The sequence below is a fragment of the Geotrypetes seraphini genome, chromosome 3, assembly GCF_902459505.1.
Source record: "Geotrypetes seraphini chromosome 3, aGeoSer1.1, whole genome shotgun sequence".
Classification (NCBI taxonomy): domain Eukaryota; kingdom Metazoa; phylum Chordata; class Amphibia; order Gymnophiona; family Dermophiidae; genus Geotrypetes; species Geotrypetes seraphini.
This window is the reverse complement of record NC_047086.1, coordinates 92,581,256-92,597,632: the sequence shown is the minus strand read 5'-3', so window position 1 is coordinate 92,597,632 and position 16,377 is coordinate 92,581,256. Positions and strand designations below refer to the sequence as shown.

At 42.7% G+C, this 16,377-nt stretch overlaps 1 protein-coding gene across 1 annotated transcript in view; it reads right to left on the bottom strand.

Annotated features, from left to right (window-relative positions):
• GREB1 (growth regulating estrogen receptor binding 1) overlaps positions 1 to 16,377 on the bottom strand; it is a 336,727-nt gene that overhangs the window by 43,692 nt on the left and 276,658 nt on the right. The window contains exons 26-27 of the mRNA XM_033939035.1: positions 14,369 to 14,530; positions 3,870 to 4,074 (exon numbers count right to left, since the gene is read on the bottom strand). Coding sequence (XP_033794926.1) covers positions 3,870 to 4,074; positions 14,369 to 14,530 — 367 coding nt within the window. The remainder of the gene's footprint in view (positions 1 to 3,869; positions 4,075 to 14,368; positions 14,531 to 16,377) is intronic.

Genomic DNA, 16,377 nt, shown 5'->3' with positions numbered 1-16,377 from the left:
TGAGAGAATCTGATGTGGGGAATCTAATACCAGGAGGATGGTTGATGTTGCTGGTTGTGGGGGGAATCTGATACTGGAAGCAGAGTCAATGGGGGGGAGGGCGGTCTGACTCACTTATGATATGGCAAGGTACTCTTTTGGGCAGCAGGTAAGTGGAATAGAGTAGGTCAGATGAAGAACACATGCACCTTTCAGGCCTGTCCTCACTCACCCATGGACCACACAATCCCTGCCCCCCTTGCAAAGTAATATATAGTAGATTGTGCATACATAAGTAAATACCTGGCTTTCTGAAACTAGATTTTACTGTATATGTGGATGCTATATATGTATATAAATAACAGTATTTATATGTGTGTGAGTTTCTATGTAGATGCCTTCCTCTGATGCTATGTGGAAGAGAGATGTTTAAAGAGGAATCTGAACTATGAATAATGCTCTTGATTCATTAATGATTGATGATATGTAATCCTACTGTAGTTTCCTGCTTTTTTTAGTGGGTTAAATGTGTGTACTGAAAAATATTGTTATATTACATTACATTACATTACAGATTTCTACTCCGCCATTACCTTTCGGTTCAAAGCGGATTACAAAAAGAGTTATGGAAGAAGGGTTACAACGTTAGATCAGAGAAGGTTTCCAAGAGAGGGAAAAGTAGGATCTGGGGTTAGGGAGGGGATGGTAAGAGGGGGGTTAAGCTTTATCATGGTATTAAGCTTTATTAAGGGATTTCTTGAAGAGTATAGTTTTTATTTCCTTTCTGAACTTCTTGTAGTCTGGGGTTGTTGTCCATAGGTTGGAGACTTGGTTGTCTATCTTCGCTGCCTGAGTGGCCAGTAGTCCGTTGTATAGTTTTTTCCATTTTACTTCTTTGATTGGGGGGTAAGTGAATGGGGGGGGGGTGTTTTTCTATGCCTGGTAGAGGTGGTTTGGATGAGGCGGTCGTTTAGGTAGGTTGGGCTGTCTCCATTTATAGTTTTAAATAGTATACAGTAGAATTTAAATTGTATTCTTTCCTGGATTGGAAGCCAATGAGAATTGATGAATGCCTCAGTAATGTGATCATGTTTTTTCAATGAATAGATGAGTCTCAGAGCTGAATTCTGAATTGTCTGTAGTTGTTTAATCATTATTGCAGGGCAGGGGAGGTAGAGGATGTTGCAATAGTCTAGGATACTTAGGATTAGAGATTGTATTAGGAGCTGAAATTGTGTTTTTTCAAAGAATTTTATGACTTGTCTAAGGTTTCTCATAACTGCGAAAGATTTCTGTATTGTTTTGTTAATTTGTGGTTGCATGGTGCAGCCTCTGTCAATAGTCATACCTAGAAGTTTTAGGGTGGTTTGCAAAGGGTAGTTGATAGAGTTGATTTCTAAGTTGGTTATGGTTGGGATTTTGTTATTTTTTAGGAGGATGAATTTAGTTTTGTCTGGGTTGAGTTTCAGTTTATGGTCTTCCATCCAAGTCGTAACTGTAGCTAGAGTTCTGTGTAGTGTGTCTGACATTAAGAGCATTGGTTGGTCAAAAGGAATGAGGATGGTGATGTCATCAGCATAGCTATAAGAGGATAGGCCTTGTTTGTTCAGGTAAACGCCAAGAGAGGCCATATATAGGTTGAAGAGAGTAGGGGACAGTGGGGACCCTTGTGGAACGCCGCAGGGGTTGGACCAAGGTTTGGATTTTTCTTTGTCTGATTTTACTTTGTATGTTCTGGATTTTAAGAAACCTTCAAACCATGAGTATACTTTATCTGAGATGCCTATTGAGTCCAAGATTTGCAGTAGGATATTATGGTCTACCAGGTCAAATGCCGCCGTCAGGTCCAACTGTATGAGCAGCATTTTTTTTCCAATGCTGAGGTGTTGTCTTGCTGTGTCGATAAGGGAGCCTAGTAGTGTCTCTGTGCTGAAGTTAGTTCTGAAGCCGGATTGCGTGGGATGGAGTAAGTTATGGTCCTCGAGATAGTTGGTGAGGAATTTGGCTACTAATCCTTCTGTTAGTTATATGATGCTCTTTGAATCATTGTGAATGTTTTATGCTGTAAATCGCTTAGTTATAGGCAGTTAAGAAATTTTAGAAATAAAATAATAAAAATAAATAAGAAGGGCTTTAATTCCTTTAACTTTTCTCTAAATAAAAACTGTGTTTTGTAAAAATGAGGATGAAATTTTATCTTAACAAGCTGTGAGAAGAATGGTGGCTTAAAGGGGCATTTTCGATAATGTGTCTAAGCCCAACTTTGGATGTATCCTGCAAGACGTCCCAAATATTGGGGCAGGGAAGCATCCATTTTCAAAACCGCTAGACATCCAAATGTTTTTGTTTTTTTAAATGACCTATTTGGACGTCTTGGCCTTTAGGACGTCTAACATTTTTGGCCATTTTCAAATACAAAAACATCCATGTTCAAAATGTCCTAATCCAGACCATATCTCATCATAATCCCCTTATAATTTATGGTGAGCCCTCAAAGCTCCTCCCAAACCTACTATACCCACCAGTGTACCACCCCAATAGCCCATAAGGCTGCAAGTAGCACCTATATGGCAGTATAGTAGGGTGTGGGTGAATTATGATGGGCTCAAAAATACTTTAGATGTTGTGGTTAGAGTGCCTTATGGGCCTGGGTCCTTCTCTCTTTGGTTCACTAGCCCACCCACCAGTCTTCTGATGCTCTACTAGACTTCCCCATACCAGATGCTGCTGTTCTAGAGTCAGGTATGCACCTTTTTCTTCTCATTTTTGTATGGTGGAAGTGGGTCAGTGTCTTACCTTGATGCATGCAGTTTAGGAACCTTTGTGGCACTTAGACACTTTTAAAAAAGGTCTAGCTCCGAACGTCTAAGTTCTTTCCAGGATATCTTGCAAAATGTTTGATTATTGCTGCAAGACGTCCAAGTCTAACCCACCCTTATAGCTGCCCAAAGCTTGCCCATTATAAGCCTCCACCACGCCCATCTCAAACTCTGGACACACAAAGGCTGGGACACCTTGCTAGATGTCCAGAAAGGTGGTTTTGATTAGGATGTCGAAGTGCCAATTTAGGATGCTTTTTGGATGTTTATAGTTTGCTCCAGATAAATATCAATGAAAATAAATTACAATATGTTCAGTGGTAATAACAAAGACAACCATTTTTTCAGTGGAGCTGAAACTTTAATAAATCCCTCCCCCGATATGAACTGTGATTGGTTCCAATTTTAAGGCTTGCACAAACCTCAATATCACTATCAAAGGCCAGCTGGCCTTTCATGTAAAACCTCCAGCTGTATGTCATCTTAGAGAAGAACGATTCAGTATAGTTTAAAAAAAAAAAAAGTTCTAATACATTCTAAAAGACAGACAGCAATGACCACTGACTTAGAGCTAAGCAGAGCTTCGTAGTTGGAACATGCTATTTTTAAATAAGAAAAAAACCAAACATTCTTCATATTTGATGTGATCACATTTGAGTGGTAAAAGAATGAGGCAAGGTAATTACATTTCAGATTTGAAGGGTATCAATAATGAATAAAAGTCCCATCCCTTCTGATATAGACTTCCTGTTTCTGAGGAGTGAGACCAACAGAGCCATTAAAAATGTGACCTAGAAAGCAGCTCCATGATTTTATGCCACCTTAGAGAGGAAAGGGTAAAGAAGATTCTGGACCTGAGTAGACTCTGCTCAGGGTCACTTTTACCTACATCTGCCTGTTAAGCTGAACCCAGGATAACCTGCCCTGTTGCCTATAGATAGAAATGGCCCTAACTAGAGCACATTGTACCCTTGTAAGATGCAGTCACAGGCAAACTTTGACATATTCATGAAATGGCAATGAAATCAAGTAGGGAGTCCAAGCAGACATGAAAGTACATTTTATACCTACCAACTCCAGCAGTATTTAAAATACTGGGCAGAACCAGCATGATATGGTTTGGCCAATATTTTTTATATATTGCCAGCTCATACTCTTTGATGACCAAGACATGCAAGTGGTCGGCACCATCCATTGCATGATACAAGTTGAAGAGTCCATGCTCATGACGGCCAGTTGTAGGAGTAAAAATGGGGCTTCTTATACAATCCATATTCTGTTTTCAAAGCAAAAATATGATTCAGTCTTAAAGATTTTCTTTACACTCAAGCAAGTCCTTTTTGTCTCCACTATACAGTTTTAGAAATCAACATCCAAATGATTCCAGCATTTAAATCACTTATAGGCAAATAAATACATCTAAAACTTGGGGTACACAAAATTGTTGTGTGCCAGACAAAAAAGATATCAGGCTGAACTGCACTTTTCAAAATTAGGACTAGATTTATTTCAGATTTAGTATCCCGCCCATGGGACTAGAGATTATAGGTGGCTTACAATCTAATCAGGTAGGGGGAAAACAGACATGTACATGATAGTGGAAGGTAAGGGTCAGAACTATAAAATTATGGTAGTATAGTGGGTGGAGTAAACACAGAAGGGGAGCCATAGTGTCTGCAGGCACACACTTTGAAGAGAGATAATAGAAAATGAATTATGAGGAAGCATCTTTAAATAGGAATGTTTTCAGATCTGATTTAAATTGTTCCAAGGATGTTTGAAGCCATAGGGATGTTGGAAGAGAGTTCCAGTGCTCAGGGGCTTGAACTGTGAAAATGAAGTGTTGATTGTGCTTGTGTACTGTTTCTTGATAGGTAGGGATCACAAATTGATTCTGTTAGGCCAGGGGTGCCCACACTTTTTGGGCTTGCGAGCTACTTTTAAAATGACCAAGTCAAAATGATCTACCAACAATAAAATTTAAAAAAAACACAACGCACACTGTACGCATAGAAAATGTTAATTATCATTCCTATTCCAGGGTTTTTCAAAGAGGTCAAAGCAGATGACTCTATGCACTATCACCTCAGTAACAACCATACAAAAATAAACAAATATACCCCCCTCCCTTTTTACTAAACCACGATAGCAGTTTTTAGAGCGCAGGGAGCTGCGCTGAATGCCCAGCGCTGCTCTCGACGCTCATAGGCTCCCTGCGCTAAAAAAACTCTATTGCGGTTTAGTAAAAGGGGACCTTAGTGTAAAATATAGACAGCAGATATAAATTGAGACACATTTCGATCACTAAATTTAAAATAAAATCATTTTTCCTACCTTGTCTGGTGATTTCATGAGTCTCTGGTTGCACTTTCTTCTTCTGACTGTGCATCCAGTCTTTCTTCCCTTCTTTCAGCCTGTATGCTTCCTCTCCTCCACACCTCATTCCCTCCCCCAACTTTTCCTTCCTCTCTCCCTGCCCTTTCTTTCTCTTCTCTCTGCCTCCCTTTCCTTTTTTTCTGTTTCTCTTCTTTCCTTCTGTCTCCCTGCCTGCCCTTTTTCTTTCTTTCTTTCTCCCTGCCCTCCCCCAAGACACTGCCACTGCCATCGGGGACCCAAACTGCCATCGGGGACCAGGACCCAAACCGCCACCAATAACACGCCCAAAAGCCGACGCCGCCCCAACCTCTCCCTGCTTCGGCCGACCAGCATCGCGAGGAACTGTTGGGGGAAATGCTGCCGGGTCCTGCCTTCGCGGAAACAGAAAGTAGGCAGGACCCGGCAGCAAGAAGAGGAAATGCTTCACTAACATGTCTCCCGCCTTAGCCCGTAGCGAACGCTTGCTTCAGGGCTCTCAACATGTGCGTGCCGGCTTCCCTTCTCCCCCCTCCCCCTCCCCGGGCATAACTTCCGGTTTCGGAGGGAAGAGAAGAGAAGCCTGCACGCACACGTTAGAGCCCGGAGCATAAGTTCGCTACGGGCTGAAATCTCCAAGCCGGTTTTTTGTTCAGCAGCGGCAGATGACAGCTGGGCGGACCGCCCAGCTAAAAGGCCCTAGGGAGAACACTGGAGAGGAAGGCTGATCGGCCCGTAGATCAGGACGGCAACACGAGTGCGATCGACTCGAGTTGCCTTCCTGAGCTACTGGTCGATCGCGATCGACGCGTTGGGCACCCCTGTGTTAGGCAGATCCAAGTGTTCTGGAAGGAGTATATGGAGTAAGAAGGCATGCTAGATAGAGAGGTTCACCTGAGCGCAGCACTTTTAAGATTAATAGTAGTATTTTGCATGTGATCCTGAGTGTGACAGGAAGCCAGTGTGCACTTTTCAAGGAAGGGGTGATTTGATCATATTTCCAAGTATTATGAATTAAGTGGATAGCAGTGTTTTACATTACATTTGTGATTTCTATTCCGCCTGTGCCTTGCGGTTCTAAGCAGATTACAGTTAAAAGAGATCAGGACATTACCGAGAGAATTACATTACAAAGATTTAAGTAAATTACATGTTGTGGTATAGAAATTCAAGTATAAGATATCTAGATTTATCGATAGAATAACTTGACAGGGTTCAAGTAGTTACAAGGTTCAGTGGGGAAAACAATATAGGCAACTGAAGAAAGATACCTAACTTTGAAAGAATCAGTTAAGTGGATACCTAAGGGAGATGCTTTTTTAGGAGAAGGTTAAATGGATACCTAAGGGAGATGCTTATTTAGGAGTTTGGATATTTTTGGTAAGTGAGGTTCAAGGGGATGACTAGTGTGTTATTTGCTGGGGAGAGTGCATGTGCGATTGGGGAGGGGAATATTAAGTAAGGACGTGTTTTTTGAAAAGAAATGTTTTGATTTCTTTCCGAAACACTTTGATGTCTGTTGTTTTGATCATCAGTTTGGTGATGGTGGGGTCAATTTTTGCTGCCTGAGTTGCTAGAAGGCTGTCGTAAAGTTTCTTACGTCGGGTACCATTATGAGGGGGGAAGGTGAAAAGATTCTGAGTTCTTCTTGATCTGGGTAGTCGGTAGCGGCAAAGACGGTTGTTCAGGTAATTGGGGGCCATACCATGGGTTACTTTGAAAAGTAAGCAGTAGAGTTTGAATTGAATTCTTGCTTTTATCGGAAGCCAGTGAGAGTCTTCATAGGTGGGTGTGACATGGTCAAATTTGCTGAGCGAGTAGATGAGTCTGATAGCTGTGTTCTGAACGGTCTGTAGTTATTTTATCGTAGTATTTGGGCAAGGTAGGTAGAGGCTGTTGCAGTAATCTAAGTTGCTGAGTATGAGGGATTGTACAATGATCTTGAAGTGTTCTTTGGAAAAGAATTTTCTTATTTTTCTTAGGTTTCGCATGGTGAAGAATGCTTTTTTTATGGTTTTGTGTATTTGTGTTTGCATTGTGCAGCCTCTGTCTAGATGTGTTCCCAGAATTTTGAGAGTATTCTGTATTGGATATTTGATTGTGTTTACATCTAGTTCTGTTAGGGATGGTTTTTGTTCCTTCTCTAGTAGTAGGAATTTGGTTTTCTCCGCATTCAGTTTTAACTTGTGGTTCGTCATCCATTTTTCTACAGTTTCCAATGTTGTTTTCAGGCGTCCGTTGGAGGTGGGGTCTTGGATGTCGAAGGGGAGGAGGATGGTTATATCATCCGCGTAGCTGAAGGATGTAATGTTTAGGGCATCTAGGGCCATGCCTAGGGATGCTATGAAGAGGTTGAAAAGTATGGGCGATAGAGGGGATCCTTGTGGAACTCCTCAGGGGTTTGACCATGAGTCAGATAGAAGATCATTTGACTTGAGTCTGTATGATCTTGTTTTGAGGAATCCTTGGAACCAGTTGAGAAGATTACCTGATATTCCTATGGCATCTAGTATCTGCAGTAATATGGAATGGTCAACTAAGTCAACTAAGTTTTAGATATTAATGCCATAACACCTAGTGCATTGGCCTGAGAACCCAGGGAACTGGATTTTCACAGCAGCTCCTTGTGACTCTGGGCAAATCATTTAATCCTCCACTGCCCCAGGTACAAAATAAGTACCTGTATATAATATGTAAACTGTTTTGATTGTAACCACAAAAGGCAGTATATCAAGTCCCATCCACCATTTCATTCACTGAATAAGATGAGACCTGTGGCAAATAATGCATGTTACTGCATTATAATGCGGTAGCACATTTTAGTGAATCTAGCTCTAAGGTAGCAGCCATGACAATCATCATCAACCAGCTATAGGGCCCTTTTACTAAAGAGCGTTAAGCCCATAGCATTGTGACGTGCAACCTATGTCTGCTAGAGATGTCCCCAAAGTAGTGCACACACTGGATCAAGAGAGACAGTTGAGGATATTCCCGCTGATTCCTCTAGAGCAGGGATCTCAAAGTCCCTCCTTGAGGTCCGCAATCCAGTCGGGTTTTCAGGATTTCCCCAATGAATATTCATGAGATCTATGTGCATGCACTGCTTTTGATGCATATTCGTTGGGGAAATCCTGAAAACCCAACTGGATTGTGGCCCTCAAGGAGGGAATCTCGAGTGGTGAGCAGCCTGCACTTCCTAGCATACGTCACTATAGAGCAGGGGTGTCAAAGTCCCTCCTCGAGGGCTACAATCCAGTCGGGTTTTCAGGATTTCCTCAATGAATATGCATCATTTCATACACCATAGAGAACTAAACTAAACTAAACTAAACCTTAAGTTTATATACCGCATCATCTCCACGGATGTGGAGCTCGGCACGGTTTACAAGAACTTAAAATATAGAAAGAGAAGGAAAAAAAAAAAAGAGCTATATATGTATTACCACAATTTTAATCAATCAACATTTATTTCATACTTAAAATTCCATATATAATGTTTGTGATTTGTATGGAATTTTAAGTATGAAATAAATGTTGATTGATTAAAATTGTGGTAAATACATATATAGCTCTTTATAGTGTATGAAATGATGTAATAATATATGGGAGCTATTGAATAGGAATTACAAATCCCGTTTGTGTAACAATGAATATGCATGAGATCTATTAGCATACAATGAAAGCAGTGCATGCAAATAGATCTCATGCATATTCATTGGGGAAATCTTGAAAACTCAACTGGATTGCGGCCCTCGAGGAGGGACTTTGACACCCCTGCTCTAGAGCTATTCCCTGCAATTACAGAGTGGGAGGGGGACAGGCATCTAGAGCACCTGCATCACCTGACAGTTTGGAGCGTGGCTGTGCCTTTTTACACAGGAAGGCAGAGCAGCTTGAGGGAAAAGAGAAGGAGAGGAAGGCCAGACACTTGAGGCACACACAGCGCTCAGGGCTGAAGGTTCTAAATGGGCAGGAGAGGTCGGAGGCCATGGAATTGGTAGAGGCTGGTGAGGGACTGCCGGAACCCGGGAGCCAGTGGGACCAGGCCATGGAGACTGCGCCATAGGAACAGCTGGAATCAATGGAAGTGTGTTGGAACCCTAAGCACCCATTAGCCCACGGAGGGGAAAACTCAACGTCTGCTGGAAGCCAGGACTGAGATAAGCTCACCCCTGCTCGGAAAGGAGTGAGACCAGTAAAGCTTATGTGCTGGAAAGTGAAGTTGTACAGAAGAGCACAAGTACTAACAATCCTGAAAGACTGTTTAAAGGGGTTTTTTTTTTTCTTATTTTCTGTGCCTGCTGAGGCACTCATATGTTGTGGAGCATTCTGACACTATTTGAATCTTGTTTTTTTCTTGTTGCACAAACTGCTTTTGTTGTAACCAAGCTGAACATTTTGGCTTTTGTTTCTCATGAATAAACTTTTTGAAAAGTCTCTGATTGTGGATTGTTATTTCTCTAGTCTCCCCAAAATCCCTGTGTGGCTCACAGTGGCCCACAGGAGCCAAATTCCTGTCACAGGTAGCTCAGAGCCCATCGCTCTGAAGGTGCCTATGACAGCATGCAGTTAACGCATGCATTCAGGCTACCGCTGAAATGCATTAAAGCGATCGATCCAAGATGGCATCAAGGTCAGAGCTCCCCTCCAACACTGCTCTTTCTACCTTCTTTCCCTTACCTGAGGTCAGCTGTGTTCTGCCCGTTTGCGTTTTCTTGTTCCGGTAGACTGCGTGCAGCCTGAGCTGCAGATTTTCTTTAGCGGTTTGCTTTTCAACCGCATTTGAAATGGAGAAGAGGAAGGGAGTTTCCCGGCCAAATCATCCAGTGGCCGGGAGCTCCAGAAACCTTGTCCAGATGACGCTAGATGTGGGAATGATGCGTCATCTGAAGGAGACACCCCCGACTTCAGGAGGAACACCAAATTTCTCGGCGAATCTTAGTTTCAATCGGGCTTCACTTAGCCCGATCTAGGGGCAGGCTCCTGTCCAACCCAAGAAAGAGAGCCCTGTGGAGGGGGAGAAAATTCAGTTTGCCCAAGGAGAGGTACAACTGGTGAGCCCTGGAGGAGCAGTGGGAGATGAGTCGTTGGTGAAGAAGACACCCCGCTGATGCCCTGTCAACGGCACCTAACACAAAGGTTGGTGAGATCTTATCTTCTGTGACTAATAGATCATTAATGATCATTTTGGAGAGTTGATTAAGCCTGCAGTAGTTAATATGGACGAACTGTGGAGAGCTATTGTAACCATAGACTACAACCTCAAAAAAGCATTTTCAAAGATACATTATGATTGTGCATCTATTAGCTCCCAGATTAATGTTCACGGGGTATTGTTAAAAGAACAAAGGCCTGGATTCTCTAACCTGCCCGATCAGGCCCGATCTGAGTCCAATCCGGGCAAATCCAATGAATTCAGGAACGAAAAATATGCAGATGGGGGCGATCAGAGAAACACCCCATCTGCCTGCACGGATTGCTCTATAGCGATCCCTGCACATGTGCAGACCATCTGTAGATGGTTTGAGCATGCCTATCTGAGACGCGACCTTTTTTTTTTAACTTAAAATTTTTTTAACTTAAAACTTTAGTTTTTAGCCCTGCGAGCCTGTGATTTTACCTGCTTTAAACCCACGTATTAAAACCATGGGCTCGCTGGGCGGGAAAGGGCAGGAGAGCTTTGGAGCAGGGCAGGAAAAAGGCGATGCGACAGGAGAGATTTGGGGAAGATCGAGGCAGAGCAGGGCGGTATGAGGGCAAGCAGCAGATATAAGAAGCAAGGCAGAGCAGCATTCGGGGCGAGCAGGCAGGAGAGATTGCAGGGCAGAGAGCAGGGCTTCCAGTCAGAAAGACGTTTTTGACTGGTCCCCAGCAGTCGCTTCTTCAGGTGATCGACCAGCCCAGTCGTATCGGAAATTTGGTGTAGTGAATTAGGTCGCTGTCCAATTTGCATGCGTTTCACCTCATTTGCATGCAATGATTCGAAGTGGATTGCAGGAGAGGTAAGTGAATCAGGCCAGATGGGGTCGCAAACCGATCGGTACACGATCGGTTTGTTTTGTGAATCTAGCCCAAAGTGAGAAAATCAAGAGACATGAAGAACAGGGTAAGCACAGAGCCCTGAAGGACTCCACAGGGGAAAGAACAGCTATCAGAGGTTGAAGAGCTAGAAGAAACTGTAAATGATCTTTCAGATTAAAAATAAACCATAAACCAATCATGGGCCAAACCAGTAATACTGATTGAAGACAAATGCTGAAACAAGAGAGAGTGATCAGTAAGTCAAATGTCGCTGTTAGATCAAGTGAGACCAAAAGTGTGATCTTTCCCTTATCAAGGCATGGGTGAAGGTCACTGAGAAGAGCAGCAATGATAGTTTCTATACTGTGATATTTCCTGAAACTAGATTGATGAGTGGTGAAGAATGTGGTTATCGTCCAAAAACTGGGAAATTTGATTAAAAACTATTTTCTCTGTAGTTTTGAAACCACAGAGAGATTGGAATTAAATCAAAAATTACAGGCTACTAGTGGATCAGAGGCAGGCTTCTTCAAAACCGGACGGATCATGGCCTACTTCCATGCAGCTGGCCAGACCCCAAAGCCTAAGCTACTGCAAATCATAGATAGCATGAGGGATAATTGTTCATATCTGCGGATTGTGAGCTATAAAGTAGAGATAATATCTAGGGAACAGTAAAGCAGATGCGAAGTAGAAACTATTTTTCAAAAATATTTTTCATAGGGGGCAGAGAGTGGGTGTTCCTGCATTATTTGGTTAGTGCTAACCAGATAATATAGAGTTAACATGGGACCACTTAGCAGCTCCTAATGGGAACATTAGCACATGACCTAAGAAATAAAAAGGAAAAAGTCCTAAAAAGTACCACATTAATTCTGGTCCAGACCAATCTAGGCACACCAATAGCCAACTTAAATCTTATGGGTTGCCAGTGAGAAAATGTATGTTAAAAGAACAAAGCAAAAAAACCCTAACCTCTCCTTAGTTACAATCATCGTTCCCTCTTAGCAATCAATGGTTTAACAGCAACAAAAAGCCCCCTCTTTCTTGCCACCCAAAAGCATTGAAAAATGCCTTGATCCCTTATCCCTATCTTCCTTGTTCCATTTCCAAAATCTGCTTCTATCTTATATTCCCCTGACCATCAAAGAAATCCCATGCCTCTTAGACCTTATCAAAGTAACCCTAAAGCCAAGCTGATAGAAGTACTCACTCTTCCCTTGTGCTAGCTCATCATGCCGTAATCCCACATCACTCCTTGTTGTGACCCTGGGCAAGTCACTTAATCCCCATTTGCCCCAGGTACATTAGATAGAGTGGGAGCCCACTGGGACAGTTAGGGAAAAATGCTTGAGTACCTGAATAATTTGTAATCCGCACAGAATTGTAGGATATGCGGAATATAAATTATTTCTGAAAAAGAATACAGTGATGATGACAATATATCAGCAATGCTGGGCATTGAGTCAATAGGAGGGAGTTGGGGGAAATCGAAGGAGTTGAGGAGATATGGGGGTAGGAGGATCAGCGATCAGGGCATGTTTCAAAAGTTTTGCTGTACTCTGCTAAAGGTTGTTGGCACCATTTTGAACTCGACACTGGCAGGGACAGGGACAACTGACAGATTGGAAATGCTGGGGCTATTCTCCCTGGAAAAGCGGAGACTTAGAGGAGACATGATAGAAACTTTCAAAATCATGAAGGGCATAGAGAAGGTAGACAGGGACAAATTCTTCAGGCTGTGGGGAGCCACAAGTACAAGGGGGCACTCGGAGAAATTGAAAAAGGACAGGTTTAGAACAAATGCTAGGAAGTTCTTTTTCACTCAGAGGGTGGTAGACACATGGAACGCACTCCCGGAGACTGTGATAGGCCAGAGCACGCTACAGGGTTCAAGGAGGGTCTAGATAGGTTCCTAAAAGAAAAGGGGATTGAGGGTTACAGATAGAAGTATAGGTAGGTTATAGGAATAGTCAGGGACCACTTCACAGGTCATGGACCTGATGGGCTGCCGCGGGAGCGGACCGCTGGGCACGATGGACCTCTGGTCTGACCCAGTGGAGGCAACTTCTTATGTTCTTATGTTGTGACTGCTCCAGCATCCCAGACCAGCTATCTTGGTGGGGGCACCGGCACCCCTCCTCCTCTCTGCCCCCCCACCCCTGCCCTTGCCACACGTGCGCCTTCACCTCCCTCCCCCGTACCGCTAGCTCCTCGCCAGCGTGATTAGCAATTCCAACCTTGCTGCTTGCGCCAGCATCGGCTCTCCCTCTGACATCATTTCTGGATCCTACACCTAGGAAGTGACATCACAAGGACAGCCGATGCTAATGCGGATGCTGTTCGTGCCAGGAAGTTAAAGATGTACAGGGGAAGAGAAGGGTGCACGTGTAGCGGCAAGGAGGGCAGGGAAGGAGCGGGGGGATACAGAAGAGGAGAGGGGCACTGCCACCCCAGGTGCCTCTCACCCTCGCTACGCCACTGCCCTAGACATCGTGGATTTCAACAAAAAAGGCTGGGGGAACGAGGCCTATGAAAGGATGGGATTTTTGTGGGAAGGGAATTGTGATAGAGAGGAGGTCTTTGGGAGAGAGATTTAAAAATATATTTTTATTATTTCATTACCTTCACTATTCCCTCTGTCCCTTTCACTAAATCTTTCTCTCTTTCTAAATTTTAGGATATTTTTCTAAAGAATATTCTGATATGGATTTATCATTCTACGTCATTCTGTATTTTATTGTTGGAACTTGATTTGATAATGCCTGTTTATGCTGTTTTGGAATTTTGTGCTCTATCGTGGGAGGATGTTATAAATGTCTTCGTCCAGTTTGTCTTTGTGTTACATTTGGAATGATCGTAGGGAGCAGAGGATAATATGTATGTAATGTGTAAACCGCATAGTTATATGCAGTATATAAATTTTTAAATTAAACGAATAAATCTTCTTGAAATTGAGGATAAGCAGTACCCAGAGACACTCCAGAAACAAGAGGAAACACTAGAATATTCTCAAGAAGTAATGATGCTGACGGAAAGTCTGTGTTTAAGCAAGCATATTAGTGTCTTTGGGGGCTACCATGCCAAATGGGGAACTGGAATATTAAGAAAGTTTTATTAAAAAAAAAAAAAAAAAAAGCAAGGGACATAAGACCTCTACATTTATAGTATCAGTTTAAATGTAATTGTAAGCTTACCGGATCTGTGATAAGGGGTAATCGCATGCTCTCTAGTTGTCCTCCAGGTTGGCTAAAGATAAAATGATGCTCCTTTGACTTGGGTATGATAAAATGAAGGTTGATTTCCTCTCCGAGCATAGAGTAGGAAAATGCAAAGGCATGCAACGTGGACTCGTACAGCTGAGGAGAAAACACATCATTGCTAAGGGTTAAAAAGTGGGCTTCAATTCCAGACAGAAGATATCATTTAACCTACTGCTAAAAAATCAGGACAATGAATCTATTTCACAAGGTTAAGGTTAGACAAACATTTTTATAATTCGCAAAAGTGGTTTTAAGCCAATGCATGACTTTTGGAAAGTAGCTAATCACTGCATAATAATAGGCACCCATTTATAGAATTACCCTCCAAATGTTTATGAAAGTACAACAAATCTGTTAATGCTCTAATTTCTGAAGGGAGTTTATTTCATAATGCAGGACCAATAAAAGAAAAAGCACATTTCTTAGTACACACTAAGGGGGGAATTCATCAACGGGTGCTAACCAGTGTGTGTTAAACGCTAAAGACACCCATTATATTCCTATGGGCATCTTTAGAGTTTAGCATGTACTAACATGGTAGCCTGTAGATGAATTCCGCCCTACATAAATAACTTTCAAAGAAGGCTCAGCTAAGGAGGAGTGGACTAGTGGTTAGTAACATAAACATAGTAACATAGTAGATGACGGCAGATAAAGACCCGAATGGTCCATCCAGTCTGCCCAACCTGATTCAATTTAATTTTTTTTTTTTTTTTTTTTTTAATTTTTTCTTCTTAGTTATTTCTGGGCAAGAATCCAAAGCTTTACCCGGTACTGTGCTTGGGTTCCAACTGCCAAAATCTCTGTTAAGACTTACTCCAGCCCATCCACACCCTCCCAGCCATTGAAGCCCTCCCCTGCCCATCCTCCACCAAACGGCCAGACACAGACACAGACCGTGCAAGTCTGCCCAGTAACTGGCCTAGTTCAATATTTAATATTATTTTCTGATTCTAAATCTTCTGTGTTCATCCCATGCTTCTTTGAACTCAGTCACAGTTTTACTCTCCACCACCTCTCTCGGGAGTGCATTCCAGGCATCCACCTACTCCTCTCCGTAAAGTAGAATTTCCTAACATTGCCCTTGAATCTACCACCCCTCAACCTCAAATTATGTCCTCTGGTTTTACCATTTTCCTTTCTCTGGAAAATATTTTGTTCTATGTTAATACCCTTCAAGTATTTGAACGTCTGAATCATATCTCCCCTGTCTCTCCTTTCCTCTAGGGCAGTGGTGTCCAATGTCGGTCCTCGAGGGCCGCAATCCAGTCGGGTTTTCAGGATTTCCCCAATGAATATGCATGAGATCTATTAGCATACAATGAAAGCAGTGCATGCAAATAGACCTCATGTATATTCATTGGGGAAATCCTGAAAATCCGACTGGACTGCGGCCCTCGAGGACCGACATTGGAAACCCCTGCTCTAGGGTATACATATTCAGGGCTTCCAGTCTCTCCTCATACGTCTTCTGGCGCAAGCCTCCTATCATTTTCGTCGCCCTCCTCTGGACTGCCTCAAGTCTTCTTACGTCTTTTGCCAGATACGGTCTCCAAAACTGAACACAATACTCCAAGTGGGGCCTCACCAATGACCTGTACAGGGGCATCAACACCTTCTTCCTTCTGACTACGCCTCTCTTTATACAGCCCAGCATCCTTCTGGCAGCAGCCACTGCCTTGTCACACTGTTTTTTTTCGCCTTTAGATCTTCGGACACTATCACCCCAAGGTCCCTCTCCCCGTCCGTGCATATCAGCTTCTCTCTTCCCAGCATATACGGTTCCTTCCTATAATTAATCCCCAAATGCATTACTCTGCATTGAATTTTAGTTGCCAGGCATTAGACCATTCCTCTAACTTTTGCAGATCCTTTTTCATATTTTTCACACCCTTTTCGGTGTCTACTCTGTTACAAATCTTGGTATCATCTGCAAAAAGGCA